Source organism: Lingula anatina, chromosome 1 (genome assembly GCF_051362555.1).
Source record: "Lingula anatina isolate TDL-2025a chromosome 1, LinAna3.0, whole genome shotgun sequence".
NCBI classification, from domain to species: Eukaryota; Metazoa; Brachiopoda; class Lingulata; order Lingulida; family Lingulidae; genus Lingula; species Lingula anatina.
The window spans coordinates 6,313,562-6,329,152 of record NC_141767.1 but is presented as its reverse complement, the minus strand read 5'-3'; the positions used below and the strand labels follow the sequence as shown (position 1 = coordinate 6,329,152).

Here is a 15,591-nt window from a genome sequence, read left to right as displayed (position 1 = left end):
TAATGACGTGTAGCGTTTTGATTGGAAAAAAGGATAGACTGCAAATACTACTGTTTATAAAAGAACAATATTACGGGACATATTTTATTTTATTCATAATTAAATTAATACAAACAATATATATCTATTGTTTTTATGATGAAATTGTGTCTAGAATAATATTCGACCCCCTTAGATTCCATTTACCGCGAAGTTGTTTGAAAATGGCTGCTTCCACAGGGGCGGAAGTTCGAAATGTAAGTATCAGCATTTATTCTTCTCTTTAAAGCTTCTAATAATAATAGCTTTAAATTGGCTATATATTTTAAAAATATATAAACAAAAACCAAATCTTATTTATGTTAAAATCAGAGAGGAATGTCGACAAATAATGAACTTGTCCAAGTTTTCTTAATTTGTGTTGGCTGTTGTTCATTTATAACATTAACATTTCAATCCTGAAATAGATTAATAGTGACCAAGGAATCAAAACGTTGTGTTATGCTCTTCCTCCGGCCTTTAATGTAAATATATTTTAACTATTGTCTAGGGCCTTGACAGTGATCGATCCCCACATTCTTCACGCGGGAAAGGTGACCATAGCAAGAAGATGGAATTGATAAAAGAAATACTTCAGCTTAATACAAAGTTAGTATTTGTAGTGAAATAAGTATGCCATTTTTCTTAACATGATGTATCTGGCTTTGACCCCAATATTTTGTGTTATTCCCTGCTTAATATTTAATGAAAGGTTTTTACTGAATAGCATGTGATAATAATTCCCAGACTTTATTATGATAATCCGTGAAAAAGTTCAGCCTTCAATGTTGATACAAATGTATGTTGATTGACACTTTGACTGACCACATTTCAATCTATAGTTGATCATGTTTGTTGATAGACATCCTTGGAAACATCAATTAACTATATTATTGTAATACTGAAATGATATCCCTTTTTAAAGTATTTAATCTGATGGTTTTGCAACATTGCAGAATAAAAAATATGGAAAGAGAAAAGTCTACACATCTGTACAGCAAAAGAAGTGACTTTAGAAAAGACTTCAGCAACCTAGAAGATGCGGATATGAAGTTCACTAATGAACACGCCAGTGAGAGTATGCGAATATTGTTTTCAGTTCTTGAATAGAAAATCATTATGTGTAAAATATATAGATTTGTAGTTTTGCAATTTTAATTCAGAGGCATTTTAGCCTTTGGGCATTAGAATATACATGCCATCATGGAGACTGTTACATGTAAGCATTCTTGTATTTATATTGTGAGCAGTAAGAGACATGTTTCATTATAAGTACACTAATTATATGTATCAGTAAATGAAACATATTATGGTTTTTCAGAAGTGAAATTGAAGCAACAGCTAAATAAGATAAGAAGCATGGTGAAGAAATTTCACCATGAGCTGCAAGATGTAAAACCAACACCAGAATGTAAGCCCTATTTCATTGCTTTCAATGATAATAATAATTGAGAACATTGAACAGTTTCTGTATTTTTCTTCATTGCTCCATTCCTTGTTTGAATTTTTCAGTTATTTTTCTTGTTTTTTAGTTGTAGAAAAATTGAAAATAATAATGGAGGACATAGAGAAAACAATCAGTGCATTTAAAGAAGAACAAAGAATACAGTAAGTACAAGAAATCCTCAAAAGGTACAGAATAATTAGAAGTAGATTGTGTTTAATGTTGTGTTGAGGCTTTTATTACTTGTTGCCTATTCCTGACCATTCATAAATAAATAAGTACAAATATTAGTTCATAAAATTTTACTTTATGTATTCATTTTAAGGAAAATTGTTTAATTGAGTAAATGTTGTACTAATTACAGCTATGAGGAGCTCATGCGTGAGGAGAAAGCTACTACTCAAGAAATTCAAGCTTTGGAGAAAAGATTTGAGGCCTGGTCCCAAGCTGGACCTGTTAATCTGGACACACCAAGATCTGCACGACCCAAACCCCTAGCCAGTGCCAGGGATGTTACCAAAGATTTGCCTCCTGAAGTGGCAGCTTTTGAAGTATATATACAACTATTATCACCATTGTTATAATTATGGTATTTTTGAACTACTGTTAGAGTTGGGTATTTTTTTTTTTTATTATTCATATGTAGTTGTGGGCTTTTTAAAAGGAATTAGACAGCTTACTCTTACAAATGTTGTAAGATATATTTTTTTATTTTGTTTGAATTATATCAGAGTTGAATATGTTTGTATTAGAAAATGATAAAAAAAATGGGAAATGATAATCTTTTTAAAGCAAGAACTTCTACTGTGTTCCAGAGATTTCTGCAGCAAACAGGAGGTCACAGGGGAGGATGGGATGAATATGATCACCAGACATTCATGAAGTTTAGAAATAAGCACAAGGTAATCATTTATAAGTTAATTTTTGAGCTTTTAAATCACAATAACACATTTATTTGTCTTATTTTCACTTGAAATGCATTTTAAATTTATATATTCCAGGGTAAGCCTCTTTTTATTCGTGAACTTTACCCAGCACTACCAACAAAGACAGAGCAGCAAGTGAGAGAACATGAAAACTGGTATCAAGAATATTCTTCATTAAATGAAAAGAAGAAAGATGCTATTCAGTCATGGAGAGTCAAGAAGGAAGTGAGTTTTGAATCAAATGTTGAGATATTTCAGTATTGTTACAATGAAAGGTTAAAAGACTAACAAGTCATGGGTGTAGGTAGCAACTTGATAATCCATGTTTTCCTTAGTTTTTGTGAAAGCCTTTACGTGCTGTTTGAAAACTAAGAATATATTGCATTAAGCAGTTTCTTCTCAATGATAAATATTTACATATGTGGAAATTTTAATTTATGAAATTTCAGCGGTATGTAGTACATGTAACCTTGCTGACTAAGGATGTAATGGTTGTGATGTAGAGTATATAGTTGTAATGTCATTTCAGCATGAGAAAAAGGAAGTACTGGCACAGGCTGAGGAAGAGAGTGAGAGTGAAGAAGATGAAAGGATGTTAAAACTTCAAGAAAAAATAGAGAAAGAGAAAGAAGATAGATTTAAAAAGCTTAATGCCTGGAAGGTGAGTTGGTTCGTAGAATTTTCATTAAAATGTCTTAAAAGTAATCTTATACCATTCTGTGAATTTGTTCTGATATTCTAATGGTAAAATTTTAGTTACATTTAATTTTTTTGTCCAAGAGGTATGTAAATATTAAATAATGCACAGCAATAACTATCTATTCTAATATGTGTTGTAGATAAAAAGGATCTTTATTTTAATGTAAAAGGTTCAAAAGGAGTTGGAAAGGGTACAAGAAGAGGAAAGAAAACTAAGAGAAGATCTTTCAAAAAAAGCTGAGGAGGATAGAGAAAAGGAACGTCAGGTAAAGTTCTGAAATTTACGAACATTTTAAGCACAATATCATTTACTTATACACTGATATTTTATTTCATCTTATAATTTAAATTTTTCATGTAAACTGCCCTTTCTTGGTTAATATAATTTTTGGCTGTTTTGATTAATAATTTCTTTTTTATTTGAAGGAAAAATTACGAGCAATGGTGCAGGAGTATAAGCAACAAAAGAATGAAGTGGATGATTTTTTGAAACTGGAAGAGATGGCTCAAAGAGAAGCAGAGGCAGAAGCTAAGAGAAAACAATTAGCAAAGGAATTACCAAGATTGAAACAGAGAGTAATCAAAACTTAACTCTTTTGTGTAGTCTTGTGTGGTCAAAATGTATCAACCATTATCATGTCCATGGTGAAAATTCTAAAATTGGTAAATGTTACTGCTAAGTAGATAACTTGTTTATATCTTTGGTCAGATACAAGATGTGTTTTTTTTTTTTTTAGTTTAGAAGCAGTGCCCATGTTTTTGAATTATATAGTCTATGAATTCTTTTTTTTTTTTGCCTTTAGAATAAAAAATTTCTCGAAGAAAAATTGGCAAGGGAGAAGGCAAAAGAAGAGGCTGATAAAAAGAAGAAGGAAAGACTGGAAAGAATAAAAAGCCAAGTAAGCAAATGCATAATAAGGAAGGTTTTTAGTTTGGCCAGTTTTACTTTTTATATAATTAAATAAGGGAATGAACTTGTAACCCTAAAATTTAGCACTATATGAGTATGTATGCAGTTAATTTTTTTCATTTATCTGCCTGGGCAAAATCCTATTGGTCAGTTGTTAAGTTGAATCCCTACATTGATGCATATTTTATTTGATATCTTAATGATTCATTATTGCATGTCTGTAGGTCAAAGTAGATGTAAAGCGTGATCCCTCTCGGTTACTTAAACCCACCGCAGGCTGGATGGAGAGGGAGAAAAACAAGGGGCCTAATGGGGGCGGACAGGTGCTTAGTATGCAACACAGGTACAGTCTCATTATGTTTTTCACATAAAGTCACATATATCTCTGTTAAGTGGTAACGAGTTAGCCTGACCAGATGCTGTCGTAAATGGGAGGTCTTTGTTTTCCACAGATAGGCATATCTTATTTGGAAATATAATGTAGGCATCATTATGTGGGGTTATTTTGCCAAATGGTACTAGAAAATATATTTTCTATATTTGATCCATATAAAAATATTAAGGATCATTACCTGAAAATTTTACCCTTTATGAAAGATCAGATTTTAAACAAGGCAGCAAAGCTGTCAAATGTACAGACAAAAAACAGGAAACAACTATGCACAAAATAGGCTGTCAATTCTGATGCAAAAGTACATTATGTTAAACTGCAAATTCAACATCAAATTTTAATTATGCTTAACAGGTAATACCAATGTAAGTAAAATGTGAGTTCAAGTTCACACTTTGAAAATGTATAACTTCCAGAAAAAGAAGCCAATTAGACTACTTTTCCAACTCAGGCTGCATTTTAGTCCTGTATTTCTTTTTTGAAAGTTTGGCAATCATAAGTAACATGGTTTTCCCATAATGGTCATCATGGCAGCAGCACCCAAAATTGTGTTTTCTTCTATTCTGATGCAATATTACATAATGGTTAACAGCATTAAGACCGTCAATTTTAAAAAATAAAATATACGTATCATGGATTTCAGAAAATGTGACTAGCACGGGTCTTCAAGCATATCTTGTGAAAAATTAAATTTTCACAAAAAAAACTGTTTAACTGGCAGTAAGAATTACCAAACAGACTGCTTTGCCTACTGAAGCTGTATTTTAGTTGCATGTTTCTTTCCTGTAAGTGTTAAATGTCCAATTTCTTCCATTCTGAGATTCTGAACATAATGAATGATTGAATCTGACAAACTGCTATGACATGAGTTTATTTCCATTTTTGACACTTTATTACACAATACACGATAATAAGTTTACCACTATTTTTACAAAATCAACTAACAATTTGTAAAGATGCAGGAAATGTCAAACAAACATTTTAACGTATCTTATTAGTTAACTAATGAAACTGTTAACATGCGTAAGAATTGAATCTGAGGAAATATGAAAAAACAACATAACTAAAATAATGGCACGATTATGCTGATTTTCAAACTCAACCTGTGTTTTAGCAGCATTGACCACTCCTCTGAGTTTAATGACAATTGGCCTATCTGTTTTTCTATTGTGTTTTATATTGTGTTTATAGTGTTGCATATATGCTGAAAAGTGGGAAAAAAAGCATAATTACTAAAATAGTGGCCTGATCATGCCGCTTTTCGAACTTGACCTCAATTTAGTAAGATCGATTACCCCAGTGAGTTTCATGACAACAGGCCTATCAGTTTTCCTTGAAATGTGTTTACAGTGTTGCATATATGCTGAAAAGTGAAAACAACTTGAAAATGCCAGTTTGAAAAATTTAAAATTAAAGAAAAAATTACAAAAATATTCCACTAAAGCTGCCATTCAGTCTAGCTGCATAACCATGATATGAATCATCCAACTTGAGTTTGAACAGTGTAAACAACTCACAGAAATATAATATATTTTGTTTTACTACAAAAAGGGCAGTCATAACTATTATTCTGATATCTGAACTTGTCATCAGACCATGTGACCTCCATAGATGGCTATACTTTGTAATAATTTCTTAAGAGATTATAACAAAAAAAAAAACTTTTTAGAAAAAAATTAATTATTTGCCAAAAAGAACAGTCAAGTTGCAAATATTGCACAACAGGTAGTATCAATAAAAGTTAAATGTTACATGTCCTTGGGAGTTATAAGTCCCACGATGAAAATTCCAGTATGTGAAAGATAAAATTTCACAAATTGTACAACAGAATAACATGGTCAATAAGATTACAGTTTCAGAACCATATGTGAGAGTTCAAATTCACATAATGAAAATCCCAATATGTGAAAAAAGATGACAGTGCATAAAATAATATAATTACACAATGTTTAAAGACATAAAAACCAATACAACTCCTTATGTGGAAAAACAGAAAATGCACAGTGCTTCTGGTGGATGGGAGTTGAAAGTGATATCTTGAAGATGCTAGTGTTTGAAAAATAATTTTAAAAAATTGTAAATTAAAACATAACAAAAAATTCCAATAAAGCTGCTATTCAAACTTTTAATCTAGCTGTGTAATTACTAGCATGACTAACATTTACCTGCACAATAATCACTGATTCCTTATTATGTGACACAGTTAAGAGAGATATACCCAGGGGACTTTACAATGAAATCTCATCGTGTGTTTTATGTAATCTCATTTAATGGCCACTTGAAAATTAATTGAGCAAATTACTTAATGAACGTGTGTTTTATGTAATCTCATTTAATGGCCACTTGAAAATCAATTAAGCAAATTACTTTATGACCCTGAATTAATATACTGCCATATACATTTATTGCACCATAGTTCACTCTATAGAACTGCATTGCTTCCAAAACAGAAAACAATCACATTGGTTTTCCAACAAAAACCGCACTTCAGTCTTATGAAACTTTTTAGTAAATCTGAGTATCATAAGTAACATGGTTTTCCCTTAATAGCTATCCTGGCAGCAGTGTCCAAAATACGGGTTTCTTCAACTTTCATGCAATATAACACAATACTTAACAGCATAATGACCATCAATTTTTTATAAAAAAATTAAAGTATCATGGATATTCAGAAAATGTGATATGGGAAGGTCTTCAAAACCATGGAAGTTCAGAGTCACACATTCAAAATGCCAAAATGTAAACAAGAGATAACTGTACTGAAATGATTTTCTTTCCATTTTCAACACCTTTTTACATAAAACAAAATAATCAATTTACTGTCATTTTAAATGATCTAGAAAAATTGTTGACATAGGAAAAATATCAATAGAACAATTTTAAATGTCCAATTTGTTCCATTCACAGATTCTGAACATAGTGAATGATTGGATCTGACAAACTGCAATGATGAGTTCCTTTCTGTTTATGATGCTTTATTACACAATGCACGATAACAGGTTTACCATCATTTTTATATAATCAACTAACAATATTGTTAAGAACCAGAAAATAAAATCTAATTAGTTAATTAGAAAATATATCTAATTAGTTACATAATGAGACTGTTAACATGCCTAAGAATTAAATCTGAAGAAAAACACTTATATACAAAAAGGCTAATAACTTCATCAAAACTTATTTTCAAACTTGATCTGTATACTAGTCAGACTAATCACTGCTGTGAGTTGCAAGACAAAAGGCTGATTGGTTTTCCTTAAAATGTGTTATCAGTGTTGCATATATGCTGAATAAGGGAAAAAACAGCATAACTGTTGTAAATATAGTCCAATCAAGCCAATTTTCAAACTTGAACTGCGTATTATGAATATTCATCAGTTTCAAACCAAAGGGAAAAACATTTTTACACTGATCTTGTTTTCCGTGTTATAAAAATGCTGAAAATTTTGAAAAAAAAACATCATAACTTCCCTAAAATTGGCCGGATCATGCTGAATTTCGAACTTATCACGTTTTCTGTATAGCAATGGTAAAACAGCTTTTCATTTATTGTGTTATCGGTGTTGCAAAAATGCTGAAAAAAAGTGAAAAAATAGCCTAAATTCACTAAAAATGACCCAATCATGCTGATTTTCAAACTTGACCTGTGTATTATTAATATTCATCAGTTCTGTAAGTTTCAAGCCAAAAGGGTAAAATGGTTTTCCATTTATGGTGTTATCGGTGCTGCATATATGCTGAAAAAAGAGAAAAAAATAGCCTAAATTAACTAAAAATGACCCAATCACCCTGATTTTCAAACTTGACCTGCGTATTATGAATATTCATCAGTTCTGTAAGTTTCAAGCCAAAAGGTAAAATGGTTTTCCACTTATCGTGTTATCTGTGCTGCATATATGCTGAAAAAAGTGAAAAAACAGCATAAATTCCCTATAAGTGACCCGATCATGCTGATTTTCGAACTTGACCTGAGTATTATGAATATTTATCAGTTCTGTAAGTTTCAAGCCAAAGGGTAAAACAGCTTTTCATTTATTGTGTTATCGGTGTTGCAAAAATGCTGAAAAAAAGTGAAAAAATAGCCTGAATTCACTCAAAAAGACCCAATCATGCTGATTTTCAAACTTGACCTGCGTATTATGAATATTCATCAGTTCTGTAAGTTTCAAGCCAAAGGGTAAAATGGTTTTCCATTTAAGGTGTTATCGGTGCTGCATATATGCTGAAAAAAGAGAAAAAATAGCCTAAATTAACTAAAAATCACCCAATCATGCTGATTTTCAAACTCGACCTGCGTATTATGAATATTCATCAGTTCTGTAAGTTCTCAAGCCAAAAGGTAAAATGGTTTTCCACTTATCATGTTATCGGTGCTGCCTATATGCTGAAAAAAGTGAAAAAACAGCATAAATTCCCTATAAGTGACCTGATCATGCTGATTTTCTAACTTGACCTGCGTATTATGAATATTCATCAGTTCTGTAAGTTTCAAGCCAAAAGAAAAAACAGTTTTCCACTTATCGTGTTATCGGTAAAAGTGCACGGCGACGACGGCAACGACGGCGACGGCGACGACAGACGCAGATGATGGCTATATGTACAGACACATCTGTGTCTGTACATAAAAACATGGGATTAAAACAATTGACATTTTATAATATAATTTTATTCTTCCAGGGCGGTACCATCATGGAGACAGGGACTTCACTGATGATGTATCACCGTTGTTCCTAGTGTTAACACCTCAGGGAATAAATATTAACACCGATTGCTATATGAAAAGGAAAAAAATTCTTTATTGCTTAATAAAATAGGAAATATTCCTGTTGGATTTCATTTAGACCCCTAAACAAGTATATAGATATAATCAGTAGTACTTGAAAGATACCTATTGTAACACATTTTGTTACATTCCTTTAAGTAAAGATATCAAAACAGAAAAATATAACATTTTAGTGCATTTTTACAATTTTGCATTTTCATCAACATTCTATTTCAAACATTTTTTTAATCATAAAAAAGGTGCAATATCATTTGGTTACTGTAACAATTAAGACGCTTTAAAATTTTAAAGTAAATGTAAGAAATTGTTTCAGAATTTTTATTTGATAATAAATGATATGATTAATAAATTTTGATTTAAGTTTCTTATTTACAGAAAAGGCATATAAAGATTATAAAGATTAAAAGTTGTGCAAAATTCTAAAGTTGGAATTATCAAAAAATACTTGACATTTACTTAAAAATGCATTTGTTGGCACTATCAAAAATGCATGAATAATTTCTAAGAATGCAAGAACAAATTTTCAGTGAAGCACTTCAATTATGATTTGAACTGCTGATAATATTCTACATGCATTTTTAGTAAAAAAACAAGTGACTGGCAAAGGCACTGCTGTTTTGGCAGTTAACTGTCCTGTTACCTGAATAATGGAAAGTTTGAATATGCACAAGTTGTTATAATATCATATAACATGATCACATTTTAAAAGACAGGAATGCACATGAAAAGTGAACACCAATCAAGCAATGCTTTTTAGGCACGAATAAAAAATTGTCTAGAGTTTTGATTGGTGTTTATGGCATTCAACAGCCTCACTATTCTCCAGCTGATCGACCTCTTTTTCACTGTAACCAGCATCATAGAGTACTTGTCTAGTGTGTTCACCAATATGAGGCTGAGAAGTGGAGGAGGGCATTCCTGGTGTCCGGGACAATCTTGGTGCTGGGATGGGCTCAGATTTTCCATTGGGGCTAGATAAAAATGTCTGTTTGGACTTATTATGTGGATTGGATGCAGCTTCCTCAAGACCAAGCACTGGGGTGACACAAGCATCAGTGCCATCAAATATCTGACACCACTCATCACGGGTTTTTGTTGCAAAAATTTTGGCAATTTTTTCTTTCATTTCATCCCAATCTGAATATTGTTCATTGGAATCTGAACTCAATCCTAGTCCTGAAAGAAAAAAAGTAAACATGTTCACATCTTTAGAAATCTTCCTCAGTGAGAGGAAAATGGCAAATTGAACAGGTAGCACTTTATCAAACAGAATGTGAGAATCAGGAAAAAAACGGCAGAAAGGTATTTTGAATCAATAATCAAATTACTGCTTCAAAACTTTAAAAACCTGCTAGTAAAAAACAACAAAAACTGAGTGCATTTCATGTAGAAAATATAGGTACATGTTGAGCACCAAAATTTATTCTGAAGCATAGTTTGACTTAACAATATTCAAATAAATACCTTCAATAAACTTGGAATAAAATTGAGGCTCTATTGCACCAACAGCCATGTACAGTCCATCTTTGGTTTTATATGTATCATAAAAATGTGCACCGGAGTCCAAAACATTTCCTCCTCTTGGTTTATTCCAAATCCATTGGTTATCTTGTGTCTTCCATAAGAAAGAACCTACAACAAGATATGGAATAAATTATTATTAATATTCTTTAAATAGTGTTGAAATATTCTGTAAGAAAAAAAAAAAAAAAAAAAAAAACGGGCAAATTTTTTAATCAAAATGTAGTGTTTTGCTATTGAATGCCATATAATAATATGACTTTAATATGACCCTAATATGACCCCTAAAATCATTAACACATCAAAATTTGATTTAAAAAAAAAAGCATCAAAATGTATGATAAGGCTTATAATGGCAAGGAATGATAATACATTGTAGTTGTCATATAAAAATAAAATCAAAGAACAACATGAAAACACAGTAACAGCATTGAAACATTTAAGGATAAGCTCATGCATGAAGTTAAAAGCAAATAACCTTAATAAGAAACAGAAATTTGTGTTATTGAACTTTTTACAACAATCATTTGCCCCTTGTGCATTTATACTACATGTATTGTATATAGTATTATGGCATAAAAGAGCCCTTGGAAGATACGATGCAAGTGCAAGAGGAAGATGAATTATACTCACTAAGATATGCTGAGCCTTCCACCATATTGGAATCAATGACTTGTCCCAGCCCAGACTTGTTCCTCTCCAGTAGAGCCATTGTGATCCCCAGGGCACAGGTCATGCCACCCCCTGCCATGTCTGCCAGTATGTTGACAGGTGGTGTGGGATTCTGGTCTTTTCTTCCAAGGGTAGAAAGGACACCTGGAATACACGTATGTAACTACTGTATAACTATAATTAAATAAAATATAATTACACAGATTAAGGTCATACCTTAAACATTGGAGTTAGATTATATATGTTCATTTTGGTAATATCTTACCATATTTAAACGAGATTAAAAACCAACGTTTAAATCTAGTTTTAATTTTGAACCTAGTTTCATTAGACAGCCTAAATCTGGTTTTACTGGCTCAAAAATTTCAATCAAGTTATTATTTAAAACCAGACTCAAAACCAAATTAAATCCAAATTTTAATTAGACTAAAACCAACATGTAGAAAATCACATAAGCCCTTAAGTTCAGTGCAATAACCATAGAGAAATCATGTCAGAATATATATGATATATGTACCTGCTACTGCTAAGTAATTGATGTCATGTCCTGCCATTTGGGCATAAGGTCCACTCTGCCCAAAACCAGTCAATCTAGCATACACAAGGCTTGGATTATCTGCTAACAATATTTTAGGGCCTAGGCCTAGTTTTTCCATAACACCTGAAACATTATGATACAATGATTAACTAGCTTTTATAGAATATAACTAAACAGATACAATGGAAATGCACAATCTGGATGGCTTTTTTATCCATGGGGAAATTTAGTATTTTTCAGAATGGCAAATAATCAAATGTGAAATGAACATACTGTAATCATACTGTACCTGCTCTAAATGGCTCAATCAATACATCTGCTGATTTACAAAGTTTCCTTACTACTGCAACTCCTTCAGTCTTCTTCAAGTTAACAGCAATGGAAAGTTTGCCCCTCCCAAGTTGACTTGCATCTTGTGGAGCTTTGATCTGAAAGAAAAAATCAGACATGTACCATATACAATCTACATCATCAACAGAACAGAGTTACTTGTGAACCATTTCGTTTTCTTTTTAATTAGCTACTGTATTAAGTTGTTGCGCATGAGCAGCTACCCTAGTACTTGCTCTGACTAGCCAGCAAAAAGAGACCAGGTGTTGAGAAACAACATGCAACCCTACAAGAAATTGGGAGTTAGAATTCCACCAAAATTTCAGGGCATAGTCAATGGCAACTCATTCATTTATCACAGAAATTATCATTTGCTAGTATGCACTGTTTGCACTAGTATTATTACCTTAACAAACATGTAGCTGCACAAATGAAATTTAATTATATTTAACAGGGTAAAAATAACCAGTTAAAACAATTTATTCTTTCCACTTCTCCAATACAGTGCATGAGTTGTGCATCTCACTATCTGGTGTGTGACATGCGCTGGGACCCTTATTTGGATGTATAGTAACATGGAAATTATGGTTTACAAATACTCTAGTTTATATATATTAGTATAGATAGTTACCCACCCTGTCCACTCTGATGACTTTAGCTCCAAAGTCTGCTAGTATCATTCCACAGAAGGGGCCTGGTGCCAGACCAGCAAGTTCAATAACTTTTATGCCATTTAAGGCTGTCATCTGCAGTAATAGACACAAAAATATGACACATGGCTGGTATTGTAAGCAACAGTTCAGTCTCACAATAGCTATAGCTACATATACAAGCACAGTCTACAGTGTAATATTTCTGTGATATATGATACTCGTATATACAGTGAAAATTACCCAATAGTAACTATACAGTACATGCATGTATGTACTACTACATGTACTGTACATGTACTACTACTGTAGTATACTGCACTGGTATGATAGGGGTACTGTATACTGCTTGGAAAATAACTGAGACAATGTTACTCCAAGTAATACTACTATTGCTAGTACATGTTTTATGTACCAGTAGCAGCTGTAATACAGTATGATTCTTCGAAGTACATTGTACCGATACATTACATGCAGAATTGCTTCATGTACCAGCTAGGTAATGTACCATCCTCTACTCAGTAGGCCTACCTGTACTGTGATACATACTAAATTTCACTTAAGAAGAAAGGCCTAAGTAGCGTCTGTAATATTACCTTTTTATTTCGTAGAAGGTATATTCAAAATCTTTACAATGCTAAAACACTGGTCTAACTTCGAAGAGAATATTACCACAGCTCAGGTGCAGGGTTCATGTGCTTCTGAACGCGGCCATTTTGTACAGTCACATGATCAGTCTCCTTTTATCCTCGCAGGTGCCTCATTTCCAAATATTCAGTGCGTCATATGAAATTGCGCTTTACTGTTAGCTGACTTCAAATAGCGTCAAAACATGCATTCTTTACATTTAGTTCAGCCATTTGGTCACTTTAACTTGTTCGAGATCTGGAAAAACATTTTTAAAATGAAAGAAATGTTTAAAACAATACAAATTAATCGGCTGTCTCTTTAAGATCCAAATTAAAAAAAATGTTTGCCATGTACATGTACAGTAGCCCCCTATAGGTAGGCCTATACTAGTATATACATGTATGTATAGAAAATAGAGTCAAGTGTTTTAAAACGATGAGAGCAGACAATAGTTTATTTACAAAACACGTACAGATAGCGTGATCAATTGCGTTTTTAGGAGTGTTCGCGCCAATTATTAGCCCTACATAAAACAGATAAAATAAATATAACGTGAAATATTTAAAATAAGTAGGCCTATAAAATGCACATCCCTCTCCCCTGTTCGATGTCTTTATTCAATTTTAGAAATCATTTTATCTCACGTACAAGGTAATGTCTAGGGAGATTTTCTGATAGCCCTCTAGGCTCTAAAGAAAGATGAAAAATACCGATGAATCTGACAGTAAACTACAACGGGATAGGCGTCCATGGCATATTGGTTTCTACTAATAGACTTGTACAAAACCATCACGGTTAGGTTTAGCACATGTACGGACATGTAGCCTACTGTGGTATTTACCATAGCCCAAGTCTAAAGCAAAATCGTAAAAAGTCTGCCCATCAAATGGCTGAGAAATGAGTTTTGAAAAAAAAAAGCTAGGTGGAAGGTTTTTATCATATAGGAAGGGGATAAAAATGATTTAAATCTTTAAAATATATATAATTTCATACAAGATGGCCCTTTAGTTTTTCTTGTGTTTTAAAAACATGATACATGTGAACAAAAATTAAAGGACGAGTAAAAAAGAAAATCACATTTTTTTTTTCGAAATCAAGGTAGTATTAACCCGACTTAACCCATCTTTTCATAGGTAGTTGTCCCCCCTGTCCCCTCCTCTGTACCATCTGTACCTTCCTTTTGACTAAGCCCTCCTTTCAAGTGTCCAAATTTCCTGTTAAGTGATTATAGGCCATAAACCGTTTTTATTTACCTTTTTAAAATATAGTCAAAGATTCACAGAGAACAATAAACATATTTAGGAAGCTATTACGGAAAACACAGGCCCTTATGCAGTAAGTAGCCTGCTATCTACACATGGTTGCTCAACTTTCCCGGATGCAAGCAACAAAACTATCACTTACATCACAACAATGGGAGTGAAAACAAGATAGAATTCCAATCGAAACACATTCATTTCAATTAATTTCTGACTCGTGTCCTGAGATTACACAAGTTATCGACCAAGCAACGTTTAGTATATGCTAAGAAAATTGGACAGTGTCAAGTTGCTCCCCAGTTGCTCTTCAGCACTTCCCTCAGGTCGCAGCGTCTGCATGAGTATGTATATAACCGAGGGCCACTTGAACGGTGCGGCTTCACACTACGTATACATTGAGTAGGGGTAAGAGGTTGAAACCCAGGTAAACGTAAATAGATAAATATAGCGGGAAATACCGGCACACTAATAGTAACCAGTCAGGGAAGAGGGTTGGTATCAGCTTCATCGCAACATCGAGTTTATTTTTACCTGGCGATAGCGTCCGATGGTGGTTTTGAAGGTTACCTGAAGACGGCAATCCTGACCGATCATAAATCTTGAAAGCCTCGTGTTTAACTCAACCTATCGCTTTGATAAATTATCGAAGATTGATAGTTGCAAGATTCCCATCTACTCACTATTCAAGTTGATTCAGCGGGCATCCTTGATCATTAGTTATCGCAACAGCTGTCTGGAATAGACCTCACGTTCGCCGTATCAATGGACACATCTGCAAGATACTAATGAGCCAAAAGATTGGAAAGTGCTTGGATACATA

The 15,591-nt window shown here is 32.8% G+C and overlaps 2 protein-coding genes across 4 annotated transcripts; one reads left to right on the top strand and one right to left on the bottom strand.

Annotated features, from left to right (window-relative positions):
* Positions 1–2: 2 nt before the first annotated feature.
* Positions 3–9,520, top strand: LOC106177587 (coiled-coil domain-containing protein 112). Its single transcript, XM_013560413.3, has 14 exons — positions 3–236; positions 530–627; positions 975–1,096; positions 1,340–1,429; positions 1,551–1,626; positions 1,827–2,013; positions 2,278–2,364; positions 2,464–2,613; positions 2,918–3,049; positions 3,258–3,353; positions 3,514–3,663; positions 3,891–3,986; positions 4,222–4,340; positions 9,066–9,520. Exons 1-14 carry the CDS (start codon positions 3–5, stop codon positions 9,097–9,099), a joined length of 1,671 nt encoding a protein of 556 aa, XP_013415867.2. The 3' UTR covers positions 9,100–9,520.
* On the bottom strand, positions 9,165–15,591 carry LOC106177588 (alpha-methylacyl-CoA racemase). 3 transcript variants are annotated; one of them, XM_024077384.2, is made up of 8 exons: positions 15,452–15,580; positions 13,555–13,767; positions 12,868–12,978; positions 12,192–12,330; positions 11,882–12,025; positions 11,326–11,508; positions 10,636–10,803; positions 9,165–10,347 (listed from the first exon to the last, which is right to left on the bottom strand). In XM_024077384.2, exons 3-8 carry the CDS (start codon positions 12,976–12,978, stop codon positions 9,947–9,949), a joined length of 1,146 nt encoding a protein of 381 aa, XP_023933152.1. In that variant the 5' UTR covers positions 13,555–13,767; positions 15,452–15,580; the 3' UTR covers positions 9,165–9,946. The 3 variants fall into 3 exon arrangements, with proteins under 3 accessions (XP_023933152.1, XP_086867159.1, XP_013415871.1); XM_087011033.1 differs by lacking the exon at positions 13,555–13,767 and having other exon boundaries at positions 15,452–15,591; XM_013560417.3 differs by lacking the exon at positions 15,452–15,580 and having other exon boundaries at positions 13,479–13,747.